The sequence below is a fragment of the Balearica regulorum genome, chromosome 1 (assembly GCF_011004875.1).
Source record: "Balearica regulorum gibbericeps isolate bBalReg1 chromosome 1, bBalReg1.pri, whole genome shotgun sequence".
Classification (NCBI taxonomy): Eukaryota; Metazoa; Chordata; class Aves; order Gruiformes; family Gruidae; genus Balearica; species Balearica regulorum.
The window spans coordinates 116,884,909-116,912,498 of record NC_046184.1 but is presented as its reverse complement, the minus strand read 5'-3'; the positions used below and the strand labels follow the sequence as shown (position 1 = coordinate 116,912,498).

The 27,590-nt window shown below is 38.3% G+C and overlaps 1 protein-coding gene and 1 long non-coding RNA gene across 4 annotated transcripts in view; one reads left to right on the top strand and one right to left on the bottom strand.

Annotated features, from left to right (window-relative positions):
* RCAN1 (regulator of calcineurin 1) overlaps nucleotides 1–22,218 on the top strand; it is a 40,144-nt gene extending 17,926 nt beyond the window's left edge. The window contains exons 1-4 of one of the 2 annotated variants that reach the window (XM_010311642.2): nucleotides 14,267–14,518; nucleotides 16,602–16,775; nucleotides 17,782–17,941; nucleotides 19,479–22,218. In XM_010311642.2, the coding sequence (XP_010309944.1) occupies nucleotides 14,432–14,518; nucleotides 16,602–16,775; nucleotides 17,782–17,941; nucleotides 19,479–19,642 (585 nt within the window). In that variant the 5' untranslated portion in view covers nucleotides 14,267–14,431 and the 3' untranslated portion in view covers nucleotides 19,643–22,218. Of the gene's footprint in view, nucleotides 1–14,266; nucleotides 14,519–16,601; nucleotides 16,776–17,781; nucleotides 17,942–19,478 lie in introns of those variants that run through there. The other variant, XM_075771421.1, reaches the window with a different exon arrangement.
* LOC142604506 (uncharacterized) lies at nucleotides 10,165–14,140 on the bottom strand. Of its 2 annotated transcripts, none has more exons than XR_012838367.1 (3): nucleotides 13,916–14,140; nucleotides 13,598–13,664; nucleotides 10,165–12,786 (listed from the first exon to the last, which is right to left on the bottom strand). It is a non-coding gene; the product is annotated as an uncharacterized LOC142604506 (long non-coding RNA). The 2 variants fall into 2 exon arrangements; XR_012838368.1 differs by having other exon boundaries at nucleotides 10,165–12,036.
* Nucleotides 22,219–27,590: the final 5,372 nt, after the last annotated feature.

Sequence of the window (27,590 nt, the reverse complement as noted above, 5' to 3'; positions counted from 1 at the left end):
CAAGCATGTGCATGTTTGCAATGGCAGTTATTCAGGGTACAGGAGTGCTTGAGTTAACCAAATCATGTTTGATAGAATGAAGTCACTAGAACATGCTGTTTGCTTTTAAAGAGAGAGTCTCAAAGCTTCACAATTAGAAACTAGACAATGAGAATATACTACTTTACATACTGTGCAGACTTTGTGAAATGTTTTCCAGGAAAGTCAAGTACAGCCATGAATCAGTTGTGGAAAACCCAGTGGAATGAATTAGTCAAATATTTGAGTGACCACCCTTTGCCTTCTGCTATCAGGAAATAGTGCAGCTTTCCATGATTTTATACAAATCATGTGGCATAAATAAGCTATAGTTAGAACAGCAAGCAATTACAGTTCCTGCTCCTTGACTTTCTCATAGCTTTCTAAAAATGCTTATTTTGAAATAAATATGAAATTTAATATCAGACAAAAGGTGTGGGTATTTTGGGGGAAATCTTCAAGTTTTTAACATGCTCAAGGAATTTCTCTACTCTCTTCCCTGAAGTTGCCTCTTCTACCTGTGTTTTCCTGCTGGCATAATTTGAAAGGGAGAGCCATTTTCACTCTCTCTTCTGAAACTGCTGCTTGTCTTCTCTCCTTTGACTGTCACACTTAAACTTTCAAGGTAACAACTAAGCAAAGTCAAAGACTGCACAATTGAAACAACTTAACTATAGAAGTGAAGGCTTCTGCATCAGTATTCCCCAAGTTACATATTTGATAATGTATGCACACCACAGTATTGATTACTGTTGTTCAGAGAACTGATGGAAAATGGTATCCTCTTATGCAGTAAATTGATCAAATATTTCTTTACTGGGTGGTAATGATTTTTTTTTCCTCATGTTGTCAATGTAATTATCAGCAAAGTTTTATAGTCTGTTGTGTGTTTCACCCATGCAAATACATTGAAGTGTGTGAACTTTCATGCTTTTTTGCACTAGCAGGTATGATTTGAACAATGTTAATGATTATGGCATTGCAAGACTGAAAAAATATATCAGAAATGCCAGAAAAAAAGTGCATGGAGTGAAGGAGTACAGCTTTCAATCTTCCTTGGAGCAAATCCTGCAGTAGTTTTTGTGACATGGGATGTTGATCCAAAAGCCATGGGGAGTTCGTGGTGTTTGGAAGGGAGTTGGTTGTACTTACTGACATCCTTTCGTAGACATGAAGCTGTGAGTATTGCATGACTGACAAGTCTCACTTTTTGCTGCTTCCTCTTCCTTGATGAGAGCTGGTTCTGCCAAAGACGATTGCATCCAGTTCTTGTAGGGAGCTGCATTGGAAGTTGGTTTGTGTTTTGTGTTTTTGTATTTTGGAGTTGGTTTTTTGGTTTTTGTTTTGTGGGCAACAGCTTGTGTGTGGATATAGTCTTGATTAGACCAGTTAGGTCTAGTGGAAGAGGCTGAATATTTTGTTATTTAGTAAGTAAAAGCTGCTGCATTCACTTGTTCAGCTGTACTGAACTGTGTCTTGCTAACTTATTGGTCTGTTATTGAAAGAGGGCAGTGTAAAGGAATGGCACTTAGTCAACTTTAACTTTTAATTTCTTTGGAAAGTGGATGGGTGCCTCATTTTCACTTAAATACATCTGAAGAAATTTAGCAACAAGCAAGAGCTTTTAAAAGTTAATTCTCAGCCATACCATTGAGCTGAACACTGTCCTCCCCTGCTCCATATACAGAACCAAGCTTGAACCTGTCACTGCAGTTCTTCACCCAATTGGATTCTTTTTTTTTCTTGTCAACTCTTGTCCGCTTTACTATGCCCCAGGTAGCCACTTGTAATTATTTGTGTCTTTGGACTCTCATCCTTAAAACCAAAAGCATACATGCTGTGCCACATAAACTTTTCAGATTCACATTGCTTGCTCAATATGCATTTCATCCTTTATGTGCAAGCTAGGAGGTGGTCCTTCTAAATTATCCATAGCCCTCACTTATTCTTAACTTTAGTTTTGAGCTCTGGAAACTCCTGGAAAACCAAGACAATTTTGTTTCCTAAGATAACATCAGTGATTTTTATTTTAAAAATTTTATTATAGCATGTGGATTGAGTCCCTAAAGCTTGCAAATTCCTTTGTACACTAAGGATGTTTCACAGATTGTGGAACAAACATCCATCTTTGCATTTGTGTCCTTGGCTGTCACCTTCTACAAAGTTCTGAATTCTCCCTTCTTTACATTTTGTGGCATATGCTGATACTTGTTCTAGCTTGTCTGGAGGCCCACGTAAGCGCCTGGCTGGCTTCTGCCAAGCAAAATAGCTGACGATAGAGTTCTGCATGCTTCTTCCTTGGTCTTCCTACTCTGCCCAGTCCCTGATACTTTCACACATCTCTTTATCACAGATGCTGCCACTTAACCCTTGATCCCGGTATCATTCTTGATTGAAACTTGCTAAGAGGCTCAAGACAGTCCATTTTTTGCCTGCTGTCTAATGACTTCAAGAATATTTCCCCTATCACTTTAAGAGACATTTTTCTTCTGTGGATTTATACTTGCATGAAGGAGCTCTTTCAAAGTAAAACACAATAAACAATGCCTTTTTTTCCAGATCATTAGCAGATTACGTAATGCCCTGAGGAGATTATCCCTGAATGGTGTCTGAATATAGGGTTATAGGCTCTTAGTAATCCTCTGAGTGAACGTAGAGTGCTCCTCAGAAATTCCTAACCTTTTAAGATGCTATTTACTAATGACTGTTTTCTGCATTCCAGGTGAGAACAAACTTTATAGGCTTTCTAACATACTTCCTAGGTATACAGCAGTCATAAATATTCTTTGCTCTGTTCTTATGTTTTCCAGAGACACCAGCTACCTTGGACTGAATGGTTTGTAGTTTCCAAGTGTAGGATGACTTTGAGGTGTAGATGAGCAGGAAGGAATTCTAGTGCTGATCAGACTTTCAGGTGGCATTACATGAATTGGTGATAACTGAGCATCATGGTTGCTCAGTTTAGGTTAACACCTCTGTTTCAAAATGCCACCTCTTGAACAAAGTAGAGAGATTTCTTGGAGATTTTTCTGTCCAGGACTCCATTATTTCCTCTGCAGATCTATTCATGATCAGTTTAAGATGCTGATTTACTCAGGTGTTAGAGTATTTGGATAGCCTCTTGTTGTATAATTTGTCCATACAGACTGACAGAATGCTATGCAGTTCTTATTTACTTGTTCTGGTTTTGCATCTTATTAAAAATATTTTTTCTCAGTGAAACTTAAAGACAAGTTGTTTATCTCTTCTGAAATGCTCTCAGGCTATAAAACCTAAGATACTTTTTTTTTTCATAAGTCCACTATTCTCTTTAGTCACTGCAATTTTGCAAACTTCTGAATGCTAGTTTTTAGCACTTAGAAGTAATTTTTTCCGAGTGGCATGGTATTTTTAATATGAATAGAAAAATAGATGCCAGTAAATAGACTGTATGAAAATGTTTATTTCCGTCCAGAATACTTGAATGAGGTCAAAATTGTAATCCATTTACTGTGGATAATTTGAGTAAATTCCTTGCAGGAGTGGAAACATGCTGAAAAAAGAGTTTAAATTTTGGAATATACTTGCCATATTAAAAAGTTTTCTAAATGAGTCTAGTTGGTTACTCAAATATTCTGTAGTGGAATTTCCAAATTACCACTTTTATGTTACTAGTCAGTGAACAGGAATTTAGTGTTTAATGCTTGGAAATGGAAGTGTAAGTCATGGATTTTTCCAAGGAAGGAATAAGCACATTGTAGGTATTTATTTTTCAGATGGTTGGCTGGAAAACTGTCACACGTTGAATCTGTAAATAGCCCTTCTGTGATACAGGACAACTCTTTATTCTGTTTGAAAATATGTAGGCTACATAATGCAAGCATGACAACAGTTTATATATTTTAAGCTCCTATTTAAAAAAAGTCTTGTAGGAGTCTATTCAGTAAAAACAGCTACTTTCCTTCTTGGCAGTGCTTTTGGAATTTGTGTTTAAAAAAAATCATCAGTGGGTTATTTGAATCTTTTTTTAATCCCTCAGTGGAGTAATTGTGGAGTGGATGGCTTCTATGTGCAGAGAAATGGCTGAATTCAGCACTTGGCTTCATAGAAACCTCACTGACGTGTAGAGGTGATGCACACTTCTGTGGTCAAAACCTTGGATCCCTTGACATTATGGTTTTCTGCTGAAAGGACATACAGCTTCAGGGTACAGTCTGTAGTTACAGACTTCAAATAAATGTTTGTAATTGCATTAAGAACTAATTTGAGTAGGATTTCTTCTTTATCCTCCTTTTAAAATAATAGTAATAGATGCAGGTAACCTTCTGGACGTTATGTGGGGGTTTTTTTTTCTTCTTCTGTCATGTGAAAAGCTGTTGAATGAAGATCAAGAAAATTAGTTAACTAGCATTCATTGGAGCAAGCCTGGGTGGCAATTCATGTGTCTTTAATAGGTGACATTAAGTGAAGGGAGAAGAAATAAGGTTGGAACTTTCAAGAATTATTGATTAAATGGTAAGCAAAATTGTCTCACTGGTTTTGGAGATCCCACGACAAAAGACTGACTCACTGTTCCAAACCATTCTTTACAATTTTTTTTTATTCAAAAGAAAGCACTCCAAAGTTGCTGTAAAGTAATCCAACTGTGGGCACGCCAGTATGCTACTTCAGCAAATGTCATCAAAGAGTAATAATAGCTCTTGGAGTACAGCTTATTCAAAATCGTCATCTGTGAGGGGGAGTAGTCCACAGAATGACACCTATGTATTATCTTTGGGTGTATGACTATACCCAAATTCTCAAAAAATCTATCAGAGCAATGTTGAGAAACAGCTTCTAGGAGGAGGGACCACCAAGACCACTGGTTTGAATAAAGGTAGCACCTTGGTGTTATGTTGAGGACGTCAATGAAGCGTTTATTGCAGTGGTGGCCCAAGCTGCCTTTTTTACTTTCATTAGCCTTTAGGAGCATGTCTGTTCTGGAGGAACTCCAGATTGCAGAATTTCAAGACCTTCCATTAGGAAAATACAGTTGGAACTGAAGAGTGAATACTGCTGTATCCTTCCCTACGTACTACTGTTTTAACTAACTAGCCATGGTGAACTGATTTGATTTCCCAAATGTGATCATGGAAGATTCATTGCAGCTCAAAAGCTCTGGTTCTGTTTGAGTACAATCACACAGGAATGACTGGATTTTGTTTTCCACCATCAGATGTCACTTACTTGTTTTGAAATTTTCACTTGACATGTAATAGACATGTGATATTGCAATGCAGTCTGGAATCAATGAGTAGAGGTAATGATGCAAGTCATACCAAAACCCAGGCTGTGGTGGCATGCTCCTAGTAGCCTCCAAAATCATCAGTAGAAGTGACATCTGACTTCAGCGTTTTCTTGCATTAAAGAACTTTAGAGCTTCTTCTCTAACCAATTGATCCAAAATACTCATCAGAGATCCTTGATGATAGGTCTGGAAACCACTAAAATACTACCTGACTGTTTCAGAACAGATTTGAAAACAAAATCTTGGTTGCTCAAAGAAAAAGCAATTAGGCTTCTTAAATTGGTTTATCTGAAGCTTTAATATGAAATAATTAATGCTTTAATAATGGTAACTCGTGATTTAGATGTTGAGTAGGGAGTAAAGATAAGCTGACACAGATTCATTCCTTCTGCTTTTTCTCCTCTGTACTGACCTTTTATCATTATCTCCTTAATTATCTAGAATGCACAAAGTGAGATAAAAATATCTTGACTTTTTGGTCCTTTCAGAAAAGTTTCAATGGATATGGAAGCATATTGAACCAAAAAAGCCATCTGCCTTTTAGTCCTGCTGGGATGATCAGTGTGTGTTTCATAAAGCCAGAGAGCCAGACAAATATTTTTTTTTCAAGCAATATTTACAAGACTAGGATGCAGACATCAAGCTTTTACTCTAACATATTATAAGATATATACATATTTATAATACATAGTCTTTAATATTTGAATCTGGATCATAACCCTGCCCAATCATCTCAAAATTTATTTTTAAAAACTCCTGTTTTCTAAAACATATCCTGTCTTCATCACTGTACTTATACATGTATGTATGAAAACAGGTCACAGCTTATTGGCTAGGGTTTTTAAATCATAAAAAAAAAAATAATTGGGCTTAATGTTCTGTTAGCATTTTTCATCTATGCTGTGGATGCTGCTTCTAGCTCCAGGGTGGAAGGCAGGAATTTTGAAAGAGTGTGCTTGCTACTGGAACATCTGGATATTGGGGACCTTTGACCACCCTGACTTCAATTTGATAGGGTTTGAATAAGATACAGTTGTGGGACTGGATTGTGACTGAGGTCTTTTTCCCTCTTACCATGAGAGGTATTTAGGGAAATTGGTTCCTGTGTCTTTCACTCTGCATCCTTTCTTGTAAGCTGTCGTGATTGTCTTGTGCAAGAACTTCCATTCCTAATGACTTCTTGTTTCAGCTGCTGAGGATAGTTCTACTTATGTCAGTGTCAACATTTAAATATATCTAGGTTAACATTAAAGGCCCATTTCTCTGAAATTTAGTCCCTGTTCAGTCTTCAAACATGGTATCTTTTAGATACCAGTGTACAAGCCCAGCACCAACACTTCATCAGTGCCCCTTAGCTCACCCTGATGCATGGGCGATGTGCAGAGGCAGCATCGGAGCGCAGTGCTCCAGCTGTGGTAAGTGTCAGAATATGTATGACGTGCTTAAAGAATGCATGAATCCAACTCTAAGCATGTGCCCTAGACCTCTCCCTCTGCTGAATCTAACTTATAAATAACTTTACAGCTGTTCGCTCTTCACAAAACAGTTTTCTTCATCTTCAGAAGGTGCCCCCTGACTTAAACAAAACCAGATAATTATTTCTTTAGTAGCTGAGGTAGCATGTCTCTTCTTTCTTTCTTAAATTGTTTCATCTTGCAAATCAATGTATCTGTTAATTACTGTCTAGATTTTTTTCCCACACTGGTATTCAAACAAATAACCTTGAAAAGGTCAGACTGCTGCTGATTTTTCCTAGTTAGTCGTAGGAAGAACACCTCATGCTTCCTTTATTTCATAGTTGCACAGTGATTATGAGATACTACTTTATATTTTGGGGGGGAACATTTTTTTTTTAACAAATAACTTCCTTCAATTCTGTTGTAAATAGTTTACAGCTGCTTTTCCTATAACATGCAAAAATGGCCTATTAACACATTTTGGTTTAAAAGTCCTTGTTCTTTTTTAGTTCATAATAAATATAGATGATCTTTGGAGAATTTTTCTCTTTCCCCTTTTTTAATCTCCACTCTGAGGAAAGGATTTATATAGATATCTGTATTTATAGAAACCTTCAACAAATTTAAGTTAGAAGAGTTGTTTAAGGATTTCCTGCCCTTCCCTTTCCATAGTTAGCCTTTTCTATTGTGGCATGTGCACCGCTTCCGTGATGAGTTATAGACTGTACTATTGTCCCTATCACCTTTTCTTTCCCATTTCCGCCTTAAATAGAAATAAATAATCAACGCTGCAACTGCATCCGGCCATGGAAATGACCTTGTTTACGTTTGTCTTGGTTAAAGTTTATTCATCTTGGTCTTTGACTTTTTTTTTGTGGAATATTTTTTTTCTTGCGGTGCCCCCCACCCCCCTCCCCCCCATGTAATGGATTGAACTATCATATTGCTGGACGGTCTTTTTTCAGGTATTTTCATACACTTGTAAGAAGCATCTTATCTTCTTGAAGAGTTTTTGATTATTTGAAACCAAATACTCTCTCTGTGGTGGGGGGTGGAACATCTACGATTGACCTTGCAAGAACTTTCTCCTCTTTTTCAATCCCCCTACCCAATTACTGCAAGAAGACTTGGTATTTCACAATATGCTCTTTTTTCTTTAAATATATTACCTGTAGATAACTTTGTAATGAAATGAATCAATTAATGAGTTTAAACAGAAAAAAATACAGGAGAAATAGGTAGAGTTTTTAAAAAAACTTGTTTTGATTGGCATTTATCCTTCTATAATTTTACGCATATAAATGTATTTGAGTCTTGCGTCTTAAGCATGTGTAGCATCTTAGTGAAGGTGCAGAATCTTCATAGTTTTTTTGCTTGCTTCTACGTGTCTTGCCTAACATATTAGAAAACCGTCACTCATTCCTGTGCTCTGTTTTCTGTTTGAAAGAGGAAAAGGTTTTCCTGGAACAGCTAAAAGTCTAAAATGGAGCTGGCCACGCATCTGGGGTGCGGTGTCTTTTAATTTTTATTGTCAACTGAGTCTTGCTGTGTATCTGCAATAAGTATCTACACTAACATACAAAGTATGCTAGTGATAATTGTGCTGAACTAGTGCTCTGGTAAATATTACTGACAAGTATTCAAGCTTTATTTCTGTAAAGTTCCTTTTTAAATGGGAAAATATTGTCCAATAGTTCAGAGATTTACAGCCATTGAGTACTTTTTTCAAATTGCACTCCTATATAGTATTTGACACAACTTGAGGTAGTACAGGCAATAGGCTTTTCTTTTGTGTACCCTACTATATGGAATCAGATGCTTGAGTTTTGCTAAAACTGCACAAATTCTTGTCTCTGCTTTTATGACTGGAAATTCAGTGACTAAAATATGTAAGCATATGAAATAGTGAATGGTTATGTGTTTGCTGTTCCACATTATAAACAAAGTTAATGAGAGGAGCTGATGATGACAGTCCTAACTCCATGCTTCGTGCCCCTTTTTCCATTTTGTCATTTTGTGGGTGTTACCTTGACTTAATACACTGCACGTAGCTCTGTGTAATTTGGAAACCAGTTTGGGTACTTGTCTTGCTGTGCTCTGTGTGATTTCATTACTGTAAATAAATTTGCAGATATTACTTGTGCAGTTTATTCCATAATACTAAAGAATCTTCTTTTGCTTGTAAAAGATGTGTTTTGCTGCAGATTATTTCTCTGCTGAGGTACTAAGTGTATATACTTATTTATCTTGTAATATCTTTCTGATGATCTGATGAACATGAATATAAAATTGAGTACGCAACTTTCAAAAACTTAAGGTTCTTCATAACCACAAAGCAGAAGAAATTGTCCACTAACATTTTGAGTTATATGATAATTCTGACTCCCTCTTCTCCCTGGGTTTCTGATCTGGGTTTGCCTGGTATGGGAGGGATTTGTACAGCTAAGTTAAGGGCTGTGTTATTGCCTGGCTGTGTGAGTAGGTGTTTATCCATTCCAGTGCTCTGGGTTAGATGTCAAGGTTGCCAGTCTCCCACTGCTCAGGCTGTTGTCAGGATTTTGAGGAGAAAAATATACTCAAGCATGTTTGGTCTGTCAGTTAATTTTACTTCATAACAAACCCTGTCAGACTTTCAAAAAGAAATAATTGATTATATCCAGGTTTCCTTTCAGTTGTCTTTGTTTTGGGGGGAATTCTTTGGTTTGTTGTGTGTTTTTTTTCATTGTGGTTTTTTGGGGGGTGGGGGGGCGCAGGATATGCATTTTTAGCTAGTAAAACGAGACTAAGAACTGTGCAGACATTTTAAGGCAAGTGACTTAACTCTTCCCTCACTCATGGCTCTTTGGTTGAGCCACCAGTGTCGATGTGACTTCTCTTGCTCATCAAGTAAGTTTCAAGATAAACCCCACAATACAAAGTTTCACATAAAAACAACCCACTTCTTGAATCCCAAGGGCAGGAAAAAGACTTTCCACTGATGGAGAATGTTACTGTTTCCTGACTGCAGTGTTAGTTTGCAGAGCATCCTTAAAGGCAGTTGAGAAAAATATACACTGTCAAGGACATGTGCTCATTAGCCCTTCGTGTGTTAGACCCACCGAAAAAGTAAGGAAGTTCGAGTTCTGGGGAATTTTTGTTTTTACCTGAATGCATGCTGAAGGAATACTCTAGATGAGTGTTAAGTTCTAGAAAGAAACTTTTATTAGCTTTTCCCATTCTCTCCTTCATCTCTCCTGTCCCATGCAGAGACGTAGCAGCCCCGTGTCTGCGCTGACGGACCAGTGCAGATTAGAAGGTTGCTTGAATTCAGGTGTGTGCTGGTGCACAGAGAGCAGAGCTTACTGACCCGAGGCATGCACGGGTAGCTCTGGAAGCTATTGGTACTTTACTGTCTGCCCCTCCCTCTCCCAACCACTCGGAAAATGAAACCAGTACGTGTGATTATTCATTCTAGATAACTTCAAGATGTTTATCCCTGCCTTAAGTAAGGGCTAAGGCAAGATAATTAATAAGACAGGAATAGAAACTATATGTTGATAGCAAAAGATCAGCAAGAATATATAGTGGGAGTACAGGGGTTACATAAAGAGCACCCTCCGAGGGCAATTGTAAAAGTCTGCCAGGGATGAGAGAAAAGAATGGACTATATTGTTCAACTTATAGCTCATAGGTGGTCATTTTATTAGCTTACAGAATTACCAACACAGTTATTTTCATGTTAATTTTCTTCCTCAGATTGTTAGCTTTGCTAATGCAGTTATCAGCAATGAACAGTCATTTTTTACATGCTTTCTACTTCTGTGGTCTCATCTCCTCCTCTTCTGTGCCTTACCTATCTTACCGCATGTGGAGATTAAATTATAGAACTATTTACGGCATTCAGTCATTTTGTGTTCCCATTATTCCATATGCTCATTTGACTCCTTGTTTCTCCTTTCACCTCCAAATGCATCCCAAAAGTGGTCTCTGACAAATTTCTGTGCCTGGAAGGTGCTACTAGTGGAGGATCTGTCAGGTGCTATTGATGATAGGGGGTACTTTAGGTCATCATTGAGCATCTTGTCTGCAATTTTTATAACTCAACTTTTAAAACTTGAGCTCCAAGTTCTGTACCTTTCAAGAGAGACGTGAAACCTGAGAAAGCAGGGGACCATGTTGTCGTGTCACACTGTTCTTTGCCGTCTGATTTCCCTGATTCTTGTTACCCAGAGTACAGCAGCATCCTGTTGCACTGATGAAGTTTGTGGTCTTTAGTATCGTACATTTTTTGGTATCTGGATGACAGCATATATCATTAAGCAGGTGATCTCCTTGACCTTGTTCTCTTTCTGTAGGTCACTAGGGAGTCTCGGAGAAGACAGAAGCAGCAAACTCTCTGAAGACAGAGAGAAGAAAAACTGCTCTGATAGTATCAGAACATCGAACCAAGAAGTTTTGATAATCTTGCTGTGCTCTCGTTCCAGACAGTTTGTTAGCATGTGGTTAACAAATGTTACGGGACATGAACACCACAGAAGAAACATTGCAACACTGTCAGGATTTTGTAATGGTGGTTTTGAAACTTTGACTCTTGGTTTCTACAATAGATCTCCAGGGCTCTCAAAGTGATGCTGCTGCCTGAATAACACTTTATTAAATGAAGAAGGGGTAGTGAATTTTTTTTTTCTTTTGAGAAAGTAAGTCTTTCTGTTTGGGTTTTTTTTTAAATTCAAGGTAGTTTATTTAACCTACGAATTAAGATGTTGTAGACTGTGTTTTTATTCTAATCAAGTGTAGCAGTAAGGATATTAGACCACTTCAAAGTGATTTATTTTATTTTTCCCAGAATACTAGTTCACAGCTTATTCCATGTTGTGAATGGACTTTTAGTATGCAACCATCTTTTTTGCCTGAGTTGTTTCTTTAAGAGTGTCTGGTGATACAACCTTACCAAAAATAATGATGATAATGATAAAATGGAACAGACTAGGACTGGTTTCTTTTCTTTGTCTTTTTAAACAGACAGGGTAAAAACCTAGTGTTTATCAGTAAAAGACTCAATGTTTATTTTAAATCTGGAGAACACAATGTGGAAAAATTGTTTTGTGAGGTGTTGAATGTTCTCAAAAATAGTTGGTTTGTTTACATCTAACACAGTAATACAGCAGGCTATAGTCCTGTTTTAGATGACAAAGTATATTTGAAAGATGGCTGTAGTAAGACTTGTAAAGTCTTTTTCCTTGGGTCTCAGTAATGTGTAGGTGGCCTGGAGGATAGCAATCAGAGGTATTTTTAATGTCTTGCTCCTCATGGTATCTGGGCATAAAAATGCAAGTCTAGAGTTACAAAGGGGTGCAAGTACCTAGGACCTACTTGTCCTACTTCAAGCTGTGAAGTCCCAAATAGGGCTTTTGAAGACTTTTACAGTCACTGGACTGCTGGGAAGCTTTGACACGCTTAGCTTTATAAAGGTCTACAGCTAGGCTGCCAAAGGCTTCATTCTGTTGAGCAGCTCAAAGTGCCTCCTGTGTAGGCCCTATGAGGCTCTACAAAAGAAATATTCTTTCCACCTGTCACCCACAGAGATGCTGCAGTCACCCTGGTAGCCTCAGAGTATGTCAAATGACTCTGACTCATTAGCAGGTTCTAGGGAGGACCTTCTTTACTTTCTTATCAGTAGCTGTAGCATTCACCTAGGATGTGGAAAGCCTGTTTTCCTTTTATGCTCAGGTGATTCATGGCCATGTTTTCCAGATGAGCATCCTGACTGCTGGTCTATGGAGTCATGCTTGGTGCTTCCACTTCCGAAGTCCTTAAGACACTTGACGACCTAATTCCTGGGCAAGGGCAGGGTTCAAGACATACTCGGCATGATTTTCTGTGTGAGCTCAGGTGGTTCGCTGCTTGGCATGATGGTTGTTTATGAATCCCTTCTTAAGCATCTGTGTTTCTGGGTACAGGTCAGGAGCTTGGGAACTCAAACGTCTTCTCGCTGTATGTGTGCCCAGTCCACATCTTGGCAGTGTTGAGTGGCTGGATAGCCACTGCATCCCATCTTCCTGGGAGCTTGGGGAGAGGAAAGGAGCTGCTGTTTCTCCCTATTTTTCTGTCCTTCAAGCACCCAGTAAGTTAGGTGCTCCTGGAGCACTGGAGGCTTGTTATCTGTTTAATTCTTTCAGAGTTGAGTTTAATCTCACTGACACCACCAGTTGTTGAGTTGTCCTTCAGAGCACCTTCTGTTTTCCTGAGCAGAGCTTACTTTTAAGTGAGGGCTTATAAGGAAAGGTGCTAGGAAGTTGATCTGAGTAGTTTTTCAGGCTAAGGTAACTTTACAATAGCAGAGAGTTTGACTACTAAATGGAGATTTTAGCCTGTGGCACAATAAGCACCCTTAACTTTAAGCAAGTATAGCCCATGGAAATCGAGAAGGCTGTTCATGTGAATAGTTATACATGATTAAATATTAACTTATGACTGGCTATTGTTTGCAAGTATTTTGTAAAACTTGATGCTTCTATCATAGCCCCATGTTATAGTAAAACGAACTAAATGCATTTACAATTTTGACTTCATTATAAATTTTGATCTGAAGCTGCATAGGAGAGTTCCAAATGGATTGTAAAAGCTTCAGCTTAAACTTAATGAATTCCTTTAAATGGTAATGATTTTTTAAATGGTTCTTCATTAAAAAAGAAAAAACCACCACCAAACAAAAAAAAAAAAACACAACACAAAAGCAACCCCCCGACTCACTGCCACCCCACCCCCGAAAAACCCAACCACATCCAAAAACCGGTGTCCTGTCCTACTTTTTGGGAAATGTTCTGAAACTGGGATACAAATAAACCAGAAAATGTCAGAAATGTAGGTTTCATACCTCATCCCTGCCGTTGGTAGTTCAGGTTGTCTCTTAAAACCTTGCCAGCAGATTTCTGATGAAGCTCCTGTTAAACAAAAAAGCCCAACCCCCAACCATCCCAAAAGAAAATCCAGAAAACCTCAACAGTTTATGAGGCTTGGACTAAGTTTTTAATAAAATGAGAATGGTCATTAATCCATATAGTTGCTCTGAAGAAAACTTCAAAATGAATTCTCACTGTAATGGGGGGAAAAATATTTTCCCAAATCAATTCCTCCTAATCTCTAAATTTCAATCCGTGTATTTTTTCCACAAAAATTACTGAAAGCTATTGACCTGAGGGATTTGTTTTCCGTTCTGAAGTCTTGAAATTTTCCTCCTGGCTAATTACAGCCTATTACTCTAGACTTTGGTCCTTTAGCAGTAACATTTTCCATCTTAAGATGGGTTGTCCCATTCCAGTGAAGAGCATGTTGTCTGAGCGCTGAATGGAATTACTACCAGTGGAAACTATGCTGCAAGAGGCTCGATAAAGCAGCTGCTGTGCAAACCTCAGCTGTTTTTTCCATCCTCCCGAGCGCTGGTAATTAGCATAGGGAAGCTGACTAATGTGCTGACGTCACCTCTTTCCAGTTGCAGCTTACATTTTGTTCCTGACTGCCTCAAAGCATGCAGGACTTTGTTCAGGAATTCGCTGTCACATACAGGATGCTCTGAAACCAATTTTTTTTTTTTTTTTTTTTTGAGGGGCTGGACTTGTTTCCCTTATAAACGCTGCCTGCAGGACCAACGGCTTCCTTAAAAGTCATTGGTTTCTGTGGAAGAGCAAGTATTGCTTTGGCAAAGCACAAAATGCATTTTAGAAATTTTAACTACAGTTTTAGTTCTCTGATTGCCTGTGTGGCAGATAGCGATGTCTTCAATCAAGCAGAAACAAGGGTATGCTTTATCTTTTGTGTTTTCTTTCTGTGAACTACTGGAATACTAAAGTATGTAGGTGCTGTTTCAAATTGTTTAAAATATGAATACCTTGATAGCTTCTTGACTTGCAAGAAAATTTCATTTTGATATGAGGGTCTTGGGTCTTACAAGTCTGCAACAGTGCGCTCTGATATGAATGACTCTTAACTCTGGAAATTATTAGATTTTAAGCTATGTGTTCTTGAAAATGATCAGAAGTTTAACTCCAAACTTCCTTGACTGGCTGTATGGAGTATTCTTCACTTGCCTATGCATTTTCAGCAAATGTTTAGATTATAGTTTTGGTAGTAAGATTCACATAATTTATAGTACACTTTATACTTTTCAGGGGATTTTTTTTGGCTGTTAAGAGCATAATCTTAAAACCATAAGCACTCCCCTCGGATTTATGCTAAACTGATTAGAATTAATATAATGTAAGTAATCCAGTCCTGACACAGTGAATTGTTGACTGCTAACATACCTTAAGGACAAAAATAACATTTTGTTTAGTGTCATGTTGCTAGTGTGACATTTATGACTTCTCTAATCACACACATTTTAAAAAACTACGTATATTGCACAAATCTTGCAGGTGCTCTCCGAGTTTAAATGTTGAGCGTGAACTTTGAAATGCAATGCTGTCTCTGGAGTACAGGAGGCTAACAAATAGGGGCTTTGTGTGTGGAGAGTCCTGGTCTTTTTTCAGAGCTCATTTTGAAGAAGCTTAAATGTGGCTCAGCAAGAAGCAGGACAGCTCTGATTTTTAAAATATCTTTGAAATATAGTGGTTATGTACAGAGCTGTGGGAAGACTGTGAAGCAGAGTTTTTCAGAAAGAAAAATGAAGTTTTGAAGTAATCTCTACTGCCTTATGTAATCTTTATTGCTTTTTCTACCAATTCAAAATGTAACAGTAAGAAAAAAGACAATGTGATTTTACATACTTGTTTATTTTGGCTTTGTATTGAACTTCTGGTAAGCTATTATGAAGAGAAAATATCTGAAAATACCTGAAATCTGAATGCTTGATCTTTTGCCATTAACGCTTGTGACTGGTTACTGTGTTCTCAATATGAGCCTGAAACACTTTGCAAGAGCACGGCAGCTTCAGAACCTCCTGCTTCTTTCTCCTCCTTTGGTCTGGCATCCTGAAGTAAGAGTGGAAGCACCCTTCATATAAATGATTTGAAAAATAGCCAAGTCAGGTTTGCATAGATGCCCTAGGAGCACAAACCCAAAGTGCAAAATGGAGATAGCCAGCTGTAGGTAAAGGTGCTTCAGTCTTTTCACACAGATGGGACAGCAAAGTAACTCGGCTGCAGATCTATGAAGGTGTATGAGGTTTTGGTCCTGTTCCTACTCTTGCCACACTGTCAAAACAAAGTGTGTCAAAGGCCCTTCAGGAGCTATAGGGTTAGTACTTAAGATTTTTTAAGAAGGATAGTGGGAACCTTTTTAGAATTCAGTTCCAGAAATAGAAGAGGCTATTAAACTAGAGTTCAGTAATATGATGTTAATTTTCCTAAATGAAAGTAGCAGCTATTAAAACAGTAGATGTTAATGAACTTTATTATCCATGCTGAGTCACTGAAGAAAATTACACTTAGCTTGCAAATAATGCTTTTTTCATTTTTCTCTATTAAAACTGTTGTATTAGTTTCCTTGAAAATTACACACTTGGAGGCATACTTGGCAGACTTTTTTCAAGGCCTTTGGATATTAATTTTACAAGACAAGCATTTCTTTTTAATGGCTTACAAATACTACTATTTTAATTATGTCACCAAATCAGAGTATCATTTCCAACACTTATTAATGATAATAATCTATTTTTTTAATAAGGAAGAAAAAAGCTACTGTAGAGAAAACAAGTGATAGGTTAGAAAAATTCATTATAAAAAAAGAGAGAAGAAGAAAAAGAAATCTAAGCTGTTATAAATGCATCAATATTCAAGAGTGGTAGTATACCCCTACTAGTAACTGCAATTTATTTCTGTATTTCTTCAGAGAAAATGTAGAGTATTGTATATTCACCTTCTTCTCTGGTCCTTTCTTTTCAGGCCAAATTTGAATCACTGTTTAGAACATACGACAGAGATATCACCTTTCAGTATTTTAAGAGCTTCAAAAGAGTACGAATAAATTTCAGTAACCCTTTATCGGCAGCAGATGCTAGAATCCAGTTGCACAAGACAGAGTTCCTTGGAAAGGAAATAAAACTGTATTTTGCTCAGGTAAGTCTTTTTCTGATTGTCCTTACAAAGTGCTAAAGCATAACTTACTTGCGATAAGCTTCCACAGGTCTTCAGTCATGCTAATGAACACTGTTAATTTTTTCAGTTTGATTAGAGAATCACAGGTTGTTCCAAAGCTACAAGTATTTGGATGCTGTTGCATATTTTGCATTTATGTCTCCCTCTGTACTGTTTTGATAACCTTGGGGAAAGGGAGTAGATGATAGTAATCAGCACAGCCAAAGATAGAGTTTAATGGGGTGGGGGAAGCCAAGTGTGCTCTGCCAGCAGTACACATGCACACACATGTGCACTCAAGTAGTATCTGAGGGAATCCAAAGTGTAGAACTGCACATTCAGAGCGCTGCCTGTCAATTTTGCTCTCACTACTGCAGATTGTTTGTTTAGTGCACATTTGCATTTGGAGATCACCATCCGTGCAGCTCAGTGCACCTGGTTAGTGTCTGCTGCTAAAGATGTGAAACTCTCAGGTTCTGGTAATCTGGGTGCTTTTTGGTAGCTGCTGTGTGTTTTCCTCCGTAAATTTAATGGGAAAATTAATCTATGTGTGTCTGTTTCAGATGTCCCTAGGGACAGTCCTGAAGGAGCCAGTTTATTTATATACCTTCTAGAATTCTCACCACTCTCTCTTGTGGTAATGAGTTTCAACACCATTTGTCATTAGGCCTTAAAGCCCATATCCAGCTTCTTCCTACTTCAGTATTTTAAGGACAGATATTTTCTGGTGAAATTTTTGTAAAACTCCATACTGAGAAGATGCGGATGTGCATACTTCATTGCATGTTTCATCAGAGTTAATGAATGTAGTGGCTTGTCTGTTATTTGTATCCTGGGTCTGTCATATAGCTCTCTTCAGTTATATAGTTACATGCTGCCACCTTGAGTGCCTGTTACAGCATAACATCTATCCAAACCTTAAAATTCCTCATGAATGATGGATTCATTGATGACAGTGAAACAGCTTTGGCTTTTATGCTTTTTTCAGACTTTGCACATTGGAAGCTCACATTTGGCGCCACCAAATCCAGACAAACAGTTTTTGATTTCGCCTCCTGCCTCTCCACCTGTTGATTGGAAGCAAGTAGAAGATGCTACTCCAGTCATTAACTATGACCTTTTATATGCTATCTCCAAGTTAGGACCAGGTAAGAAGGAGTAGAAACACTAGAATTTTGGTTGAGTATAACACCTTTTAAATCTTATCCATCAAGAAATACTACTGACATACTAAATGTTTTTATCAAAGATTGTATTTTCCTGAAATCAGTTTTAAAACCAGAAGTCCCCTAAGACTATGCTTGTCAGAATAAAAGTTTTGATTAAACACATGGAATTAATAAATGACATAACAGCTTATTGATTTTTATGAAAGTTCAGAGCTTGCTCCATGGGTGCTGCTTTCCTTTGAAGTTGCAGCAATAGCAAAAAGAAACCTGCAGGCCTTAAAATAGATACTTAAGGGCTTACTAAGCAGTAAAAGTTGGTCTTTTTTCCCCTGAAAGTTATGTTACTGAGATGCCCTGCAGTAGATCTGTGATCCCTCTTCCCATGAGATTTTTCAGCTATATATTGTGAATGTTGAGCCCTGTAAAGCTCTGCTGCCTCTTGACTGTGATGTTCATTGGACAATGGAGTTAATGACTTGATACCAAGGAGCAAGCAGGGGTTACTCTAGCACAAAGACTTGTGTGTTTCTGGAGAACTGGAGGCAAGAGCCTTTTCCTCTGGATCTGCTCCTTGTGGCAGTTCCCCTTCCTGAAGTTCTTCAGGAGACAGAGCAGAGACCACTTCAGAGCCTCGGCACACTAGTGTGCTGCTTGCCACAGGTTTAAGCTCTTCTGAACAGCTCATGTGCAGATCGCTGTAGTTGTCTTAATGGAAACTGTTCTCTCCACTGAGAGGTAGTGAGTGTAAAGTAACAAGAAAAAAAAAATTAAGGGGAGCTGATCAGGGAAGCAGTGAAAAGAAATAGTTTGTTCTTTCCCTGACGTAATGTAAGATTACAATTATTTGACACCTGGTTAGATTTAAAAGCAATTCTTTATATTATGGAAAAAACAGATTTCAGATCAGTGGTCAATAAAATCTATATCATAGCACTTCTACACGCTGGCTGTATTATATCTGAGTGTTTCATATTATGTATACATGAAGCCTGCTGTCTAGCTCTGCTGTTCCATGCAATGCTAGAACAGCGTTAGAGCACCTCTGTGTGAGGTGGGAAGAACTACATCCAGTTTTCTTAACACTGGAAGCTTTCTGGGGAAAGGAAGATCCTGTCGTTTTGCCATCATTCAGGAACAAAAAGTCTTCCTGAATGTGGTACAGTGGATATATAGATAAACTTGTATGTTTTAAAATGACAAAAACCCACCAAGACGACTTATGACTGGTCACGTGGAACATTTTCTTGAATGCGTAGGGTAATTTATGTAAACTTGCTTTTAAGACAGCAGCTGAGCTATGTTGCTTTGAAAACAGAACCTAAATACTTCTGGATGGTAAACATGACTGTTGGCAATGTACCTGCCTGCACCATCTAACGCATTGTGGCATCAGGCTTTCGTTATCAGTGTCTTTCTTACACGTTTTTATGTGTTCCTTTCTTTTTAGTAATTTCTTTCATACTTTTCTACAGAATGGATCCTTTTTAACCAATTTTGCTAATATTTTAACTTTCAGGAGAAAAGTATGAGCTACATGCTGCAACTGACACTACTCCTAGTGTTGTCGTCCACGTATGTGAGAGTGACCAGGAAAACGATGTGGAAGAAGAAACAAAGAAACCCAAACCAAAAATTATTCAAACAAGAAGGCCAGATTATACTCCTACCCACTTAAGTTGAACTGCTGTTGTTTTTCCAAGGGTTACAAGTAGACATAAGTAAGGGAAACATTTACTGTGGAAACAGCAGGTCGCAGGTTTGGTGGCAACAGCAGCAGTTACAGTAGGAGAAATTTCAATATAAGTTTGCTCAGAAAAAAAATACAGGAAGTTTCATCCTTATTTTTGATGCTGCGGGTTGATGGATGTCATGAGTGTATTCCCAGGTCACTGGGAATGAAAGATAAGCAGAAGATGACATTTTGAGACATAACAGGACAAACTAGGTTTATTTTTTTGGAGTACTGTAGGCTGTTCCATTATAAAGCAACTGGGGGAAGCTTGCTTTCTTCTGACTCACGTAAATCCTCAAACTAATAGACTAGTCATTGTGTGGAGTACATAGCGATAACAGGTGGTTTTAAAGATTAAAGTATGGGAATTGTAAACCTTTTTCTTATAATAGATTTTGTGCATGTGTATTCTTGGTCTTCTAAAGTAACTTTGCATTTTTTTCTATAGTTTCTCACATGTTTCTGGAAATCTGGGAAATTGTTTAAAGTATTTATTATCTCAGCATCCCGGACTTACTATTAGATGTGTATATACGTATATATTTATATTTGTTTTTATTGGCACTAATTTCCCAGCAGGCATACAATTTCTTCGGCACCATATTTTGGTGCTATGTAACTTGTGCTTTTAAAATTTTAACCTTTTAAAAGCCTATGTAGGGTTTTATCTGGCAAAGTAATGGAAAAATGTGCAATAGGAAAGTTGTTTAAATAAGTTGATTTTAAATTATTTGAGTTTAAATAATTTATATCTTCAATAACATTTGTTCGGTAGCTTTGACTTTCTCATTTAGAAAAAAAAGTACTCTTAAATGTATAAATCAAGTTAATGTTGCATATTCACAGCAATGTAATTTTTCAGTGAAAAAATGATAACAGAGAGACGTCAACTCTGCTCGTTATGTGAATCTGCATTGTTGTGAGCAAAGGTTTAACAGTGATTGAAAAATTGCACACAGTGTGTAGAACAGTGAAGAGACATGGAGTGCCTTTTCCTTGTTCATTCCTGATGTGAACTGTTCGAGCTGCACACTTGTATCTTTTTCTACTGGCTTTGTATGTTCATAAATATAAACTTTCTTAGCTTTGCTTCCAAAATAAGCTGGTATTTAGAAATGCTTAATGCCAAGTAATGATGCATACTGAAGTAAGGGGTATATGTTGGAGAAGCTTTAGGGTTTTTTATATGTTAGTGTTTAAAGACAGTAGCTCATGGCATACAAGTTTAGAGGAAGATGGCAGAAGTGTATTTTATTACTTGTTTTTTAAAACGGAAATCCTCACTTTGAGATAGGTTTCAGTATTTTTTTTAAGAGATAACTGATATCCGTGGGAAAATATCACTTGCGGTTTTAGAAAGGGTATGTTCGAAGCTTCTCAGCATGTTTTTAGAAATCAAAGCATGGGTCTCTGTTGGTTTGCTTTTGCCACAGGTCTGAGAATGAGTTTTGTAGCTGGAGTTAATATAAAGAAATCCAATCTGTGCCATTTGAAGCAAACATTGACTTAAATGCCCAGGTTCACACCTTGTTTTTTAAATAAATAATATATATTTTACAAGTAAGATTGTATAATGAAGCCATTCCAAGCTGTGGTGCAGTGTAAACATGGTGTTATTGAAGGTCTGTCACTATTCTAAGCAAAATAGAAATTGATATCCTGTGACTACAGCGAGGAGGAATATATTGAACTTGCGATTTTTGATCTTGTTTTGATTGGTATGCCCTGTAAATTGAAACTGGTACTTGGTGTCTGTCTTGGACCTAACTCAGGTGGCACTCTCTCCATCTTAACAGTGTTAAGAGAGCTAATGCCATGTATTGCTGGAGCCCTGTTTTATGGACATGGGGGTGCATAAGGTTCTTTTGCGTTACTAAGGTGTAATGATCAGCTGGATACACGTACTGCTTATTAACACAAAATAAATAAAATGGAGACAAAGTTTGTAGGTTTGCCACAACTGCCTTTAAGCCTTTCCAAGATTTTTTCCATGTTTCTCAAATTACTGCTGGACTTAGTGTTTCACTTCATTCAATTTAAAATTGTTGGAATAATTCCTGTTCTGTCCTTCTTCCGTCTTTCCATCATTACCAATCAAAGCATTAGCTTTGCATTAGAAACCCAAGTAGTTGCTGTTCTGTTTCCTAGCGATCCTAGGAAAACAGTGCTACTTTTCAGTTAAAAAGAGCAGAATGTTAAATACCAATATGGTTCTTCTCATTTTGCTACACTGACATCTGCCTAATAAGGTGGGCACTAGAAGCCATGGAAGTCTTGGGATGGTTACAGTGTGTTTCCCCTTTTGATAGTAATTGTAAACAAAGGTTGTGAGGCAGTAACTTGCCTGTGTTTCTGCTTGTATATCCTGGCTTGTGCCACCTTCTGTTATCATTACTATGGTGTGCTGCTTGCTTTTTCTGTTTGGCACTTTTTTAATGTTCAAATGAATGCTTAGTTGGTATTTTATACAGTTGTATAGTATGGGGCATATTTAAATTAAAATATTTTGTTGTCTTCTTGTAAATGTCATGGTATTTATGCATGAAACTAGTTGAAGATTATGCACCAGAATCTGAACTTTAAGCTTCCAAACACTTCTGACTTGAAAAAGGTAAGAATATTGTCCCAGGTCACAACCTTACCAACCAAATGAATTTATTCAGAGAAGCTTTCTGGCCTTCTGCTTAAGACTTGTATGATCTCAATCGAAGTATGAGAATCTACTAATTAATAAAATACAGCCCAGAATATTCCAGTTAAAAACTGATTCTTCCATGCCTGAAGTTGACATGCTTCCTAATAAAAGATATCAACATCTTACAATTCTATAATAATCCCTGTGCATTCATAATATCCTTACAGTTTTCTGTAAGGACACAACATGAATAACTCTATTTTTAAAGCTCTTGGAATATGAAAATATATCAGCATTTAAATGGCTTTACCAAGTAACTAAGTCTTTGCAAAACATGTTATGCAAAAATGCATTTAAGGTTTCACTCTCGATATGGATAGAAATCCTTTCACAGCAGAAAGGAGTTAACTGGTATTAATGCTCATTCTTCTCTGCTTATGACTGGGAAGTATTGATGCTTGTAAGAAATTGTTCTATGTGCAGAAGTGGTTTGAAATAGCATAGTGCTGCTGCTCATCAATAGCAGGCCCATTCAGGGGAATTCCTGCATGGACTAACAGAAGTAAGTTGGTCCTTAAGTGATCTGATGAAAGAAGGTGAAATAGCAGTTCTAACTGAGCTATCCTGCTTTACATAGAAGACCTTACTTCTTTCTGGAAGAATAGCTCATGTTTTATTATTTGCCTTCTGCATAAGGATAGCATGCACAATCTCCGTAAATCTGTAAGTGATCACTAGCACTTGTCATTTGGCAAAGTTTGTTGCTGGCTTAGTGATCCAGATTCCTATCGTTGGATTATGCATTTGTGCATGCATTACTGCATTAAGGACCTTACTTGTTACCAAGGTGAATTCAACAACATTTAAGACTAAAGTTTGTTTCTAATCAGGGTTTTGTTTTTCAGAGCAGCAACAAGTGTAGTAACTTTGAAATACTGGACAAATGTATTAGTAGTTGTTCTTGTGTAGTCCAGGCTTGTCAAGGGTGGGGAAGGAATGAACTCCAGTAGCGCTCTCATGTAGTTTTAACAGTTAGAGGATGGATTTTTCCCCTAGGCATAATCACCTGCCCAGTCAAGTTTTGCTTTGTCACACTAGAAAGAATGTCTTGGGGAAGACAAGTTCTTTAACTTGAAATTGTGATTTGTATCTATAAAGCTTGCTTGCTTGTTCTGGTATGTCCTGAACCCTCTCCCAGGTCCAAAGGTATGAAATGATAGCAAGGGGCAGACCTTTACTCTAGGCATAGACTAAGTTCAGAAATTCACTTACTAGGACCTGGCTTCAGTTGTTGCACTGCTTCTATCATCTGTGCTTTTATCCTGGCTTGCCCAACACACTTTAGAAACATTTTGCAGAAAATTATGTCTGCTTAATGCTTTTAATAGGTCATATTTTGATAGCTAAAAAGAGGAAAACAACCAGCTCTTAGAAAGATAAGACATCCCCCAAGATACCGTGCATTACAGTGAATAAAGCAAGGCCTCAAAGGTGACTCAAGTAGGTGACGGCATGGATCTGGCAGGACTGGATTTATCTTCTCTGACAAAATTTCCATGGCTAAAGTAGTGACTATCACACTTGAAACTTTTTGTCACTTACCTGATCTGTATTTATCTATCTGTGATGGGAGTTTAAGTGAAAGGTTGAACAGGTGGAGGAAAAGACAGAGGCTCCAGGTAGCACTTTGGCACTTCTGGCAATCCTGTCACCCCTTCTGTTTTGGACTTTCTGCCTCAAACACCAGCTCATAAAGCTCCAGTTCTTCCTAATGTTGCTTCCTCTTCTCACCCCTACCCTTCTTCCAGAAGATGGTATTCCGTATTTCCAAAAGACTGGGAGTCTCTGAGGTTTACAAGCATTTCCTAGGTCCTCTTTCTGAAATCGCTTTTTCCCTTATCCAAAGGTAGGCACAGCTGGGTGTCTGTGGCTTCAGAACTTTGTTACAGGTTTTGCAAAGGTCTTGTGTGCTGGTAGCACAGCATGGGGGGAGCACCAATGGGGAAAGTTCAGTAGTTGTCAGTCTGGTGCTGCTCTTGCTGCTAGATTTGGAGTCTGTCAATAATGACTTTCATATTGGGAGTGATTATGTATTTATATAGTTTGCACTTTGTAGTCTCAATCCTTTTCATAGAGTATGAATTTGTTGGGGACATGTTTTGGGGGGTTTGTATCTGTGTCTCATCTTGAAATCTTTCTTCCACTTTACCTTTTTTTATGTCCTTCTTTCTACATACTGGAGTTCATTGTGTCCCATCTACCAAGCAGGTCCTTTATCTCCTTAACTTTTAACTTTATTTGTGTGGACCTCCCTACAGTTTGAGTGTGTGCATGTTTTCTTGCCATTCAAGTTGTACAGTTTCGTTACTACCACATCCCACTTGAATGAAACCTCTAAGTGCAACTAAGAACTCTTCCTATATTCACCTAATGCCCCAGGTGTCATATCCTTTATTAATTCTAATGAAATTATACCTGATTTTTTGTTTGCTCTGTGTTGCCTATCTCCTACTGTTATTTATACATACTTACCCTTTATTTATTTTGCTGGTGCAGATTGTTGTACCATGTTCTGATGTCATGTATCTGTAACTCTGGCCAAGCCATAGTCTATTCCCTGTCGCATAGGGTTTGTTGTGATACCTTCAGTGCTTCTGTAGGCCTGGGACAAGTCAGACTCATGAGTGCGATGCTGGTTGCTTTCTACCGTTGTCCAAATCTGGAAAATTTGATGGTGTCTGTCCCATTCTACCACTTCCCGACTCCAGTGAGGAGAAGCTCGTTCAAGGATCAATGAATGTACAAAGAGCCCTAGAGTATTGGCAGGAGTTTGTCTCTTAGCTCTTTTTTTAACATGTATCGCCCATTACTTTTCAATTTGTTATGCTTGTTAGTCAGGATAGACTCCTATCGCAGAATACTGCATTTGATGCTGAATTTTGCTCACAACTCCATTGTTTCCAAATCCGTTTTGTTCACTTTCCTATCTGGAGCCTCACTATTTGAGTTAAAGGTTTTATGAAACAGGGCTTACTGAGGTACTGCAGAAATCTGGAGGAAGAGGTAGAAAATAACATCTGTCTTTCAGTCTTTTTGTGCCACTGAGCATTATGTCTCGACTGATTGAATATTTGGAGTTACTCCAATATTGATCCTGTAAGAGCACTAAAGAGGACAAACTAAGAGGTCCTTTAAGCATCATTCAGGTAGACATTACCACTGTTTGAATCAAATTTCCTTTGTGGGAATGCGTTGTGCTTTTTGGGGTGCCTAGGGATGCTGCTAGATTTAGGCGTGTTCTGGAGCTCCCCTTCGAGCTCTCCGCATCTGAGCGTTTCAGTGGTTGAAAGTTTATACTGCTAGGTCTCTGCCAAAATCCTGTCGTTACTTTCCCCTCTCCCTTAAGTCATAAGTTTATGTCGCCTGATTCTTAAGATCTTTTCAACTTTTTCTGTAATAATTCTTCTAAAGTTTTAAAATGCATTTTTCAAAACCTGACAGGCTTTTAAATAGATTTTGGTGAAGTCATCTTAGTGTTGTTTCCTTACAGTCTCTCTCTCTTGTCAGGAAAATTAAATAAAATAGTCTGACTTTCTCATGACTTTAAAAGAGTCAATCAATAGGAATGCCTTGGAAAATAAGGATGTAATCTTGTATATTCTCTAAAAAGAGATCCTGAATCTTTTTTATTGTTGTTGTTCCATGTCTAAGATGCAGTTGTCTGGGTTGCTTCCCCCCCGCCCCTTCCCTCATTCCTCTCCAATTTGTGTGCTGTATGATTTGAATAATAACTTACATCCGAACTTCAGCGCAGTTCTCAACAGAATTGTGCATCTACTTTTTTCTTTGGAGCTAAAGGGTAGGGGAGACTTGGGCGATTAAGAGCCTTAAACTCAATTGTTTCATTTCAGTGAAGTGAAAGAGGTATGTGAAGGTGCCCATAGGTGGAGCTAAATATCAAGCAATGTCACTGCATGCTACTGAATAAACCTCAACCTTCAGCTGAGGCTCCCATTGCAAGAGCAGATGTGGAAAAGAAATAATTTCACTACTAGATTACAGAAGTACAGTATTTCTTGTCTTTGATCCCTTTGAAAATAGCTGATTTGAAACATATCTGTGGCGTATACAAAATCTTGTAGCAAAATACTTTATAAAGGTAATCATAAGCTGTTTTAGCAAATTGCAATGTGACACACTGTGCTCTGCTTAATTTCATTGATGTCACTCATGAAAAAAAGTTCACATATGCAAAGTGTTTGAACCAGCTGGCTAAGAAATCTTCATTTTCAGAGCAGGTTAACTACTGGAAGATAGCTAGCAGTTAGTTTCACATCTCAACTTGTAACAAGGCCACAGGGATGCAGTACAGGTTTTAAAGACTTTTGTCTTTAAACTTCCTGCAGTTTATGCTTTATAACCTCTAAAAAGCACACTGGATGTGTATCCAATATTTCACGGCAAGGTTGCTTCCAATACTTGAGTAACTTTGTGCCTCTCTCTCTGGGTATCACTGTATGCAAGTAAGCATGCATACTGTAACATGGGGTTAATTGTAGACTGGTTTGGGTTGGAAGGGACCTCACAGATCATCTAGTTCCAACCCCGCTGCCATGGGCAGGGACACCCTCCACTAGACCTGGTTGCCCAAAGCCCCATCCAACCTGGCCTTGAACACTTCCAGGGATGGGTCCTCCACAGCTTCTCTGGGCAACCTGTTCCAGTGCCTCACCACCCTCACAGTGAAAATATTTTTTTCCTTACATCTAATCTAAATCAACCCTCCTTCAGGTTAAACCCATTACCCCTTGTCCTGTCACTCCATGCCCTTGTAACTAGTACCTCACCATCTTTCCTGTAGACCCCATTCAGGTACTGGAATGCGGCTATAAGGTCTCCCCGGAGCCTTCTCTTCTCCAGGCTGAACAACCCCAACTCTCTCAGCCCGTCCTCATAGGAGAGGTGCTCCAGCCCTCTGATCAGCTTCATGGCCCTCTGTCTGGAGGGCTCTCCAGACCTCTCCAGCCCTGTCTGGACTCACTCCAACAGCTCCATGTCTCTCCTGTACTGGGGCCCCCAGAGCTGGACGCAGAACTCCAGGTGGGGTCTCACAAGAGCAGAGTAGAGGGGCAGGATCACCTCCCTTGACCTGCTGGTCACACTGCTTTTGATGCAGCCCAGGACACGGTTGGCTTTCTGGGCTGCAAGCGCACACTGCTGGGTCATGTTGAGCTTCTCGTCCACCAACACCTGCAAGTCCT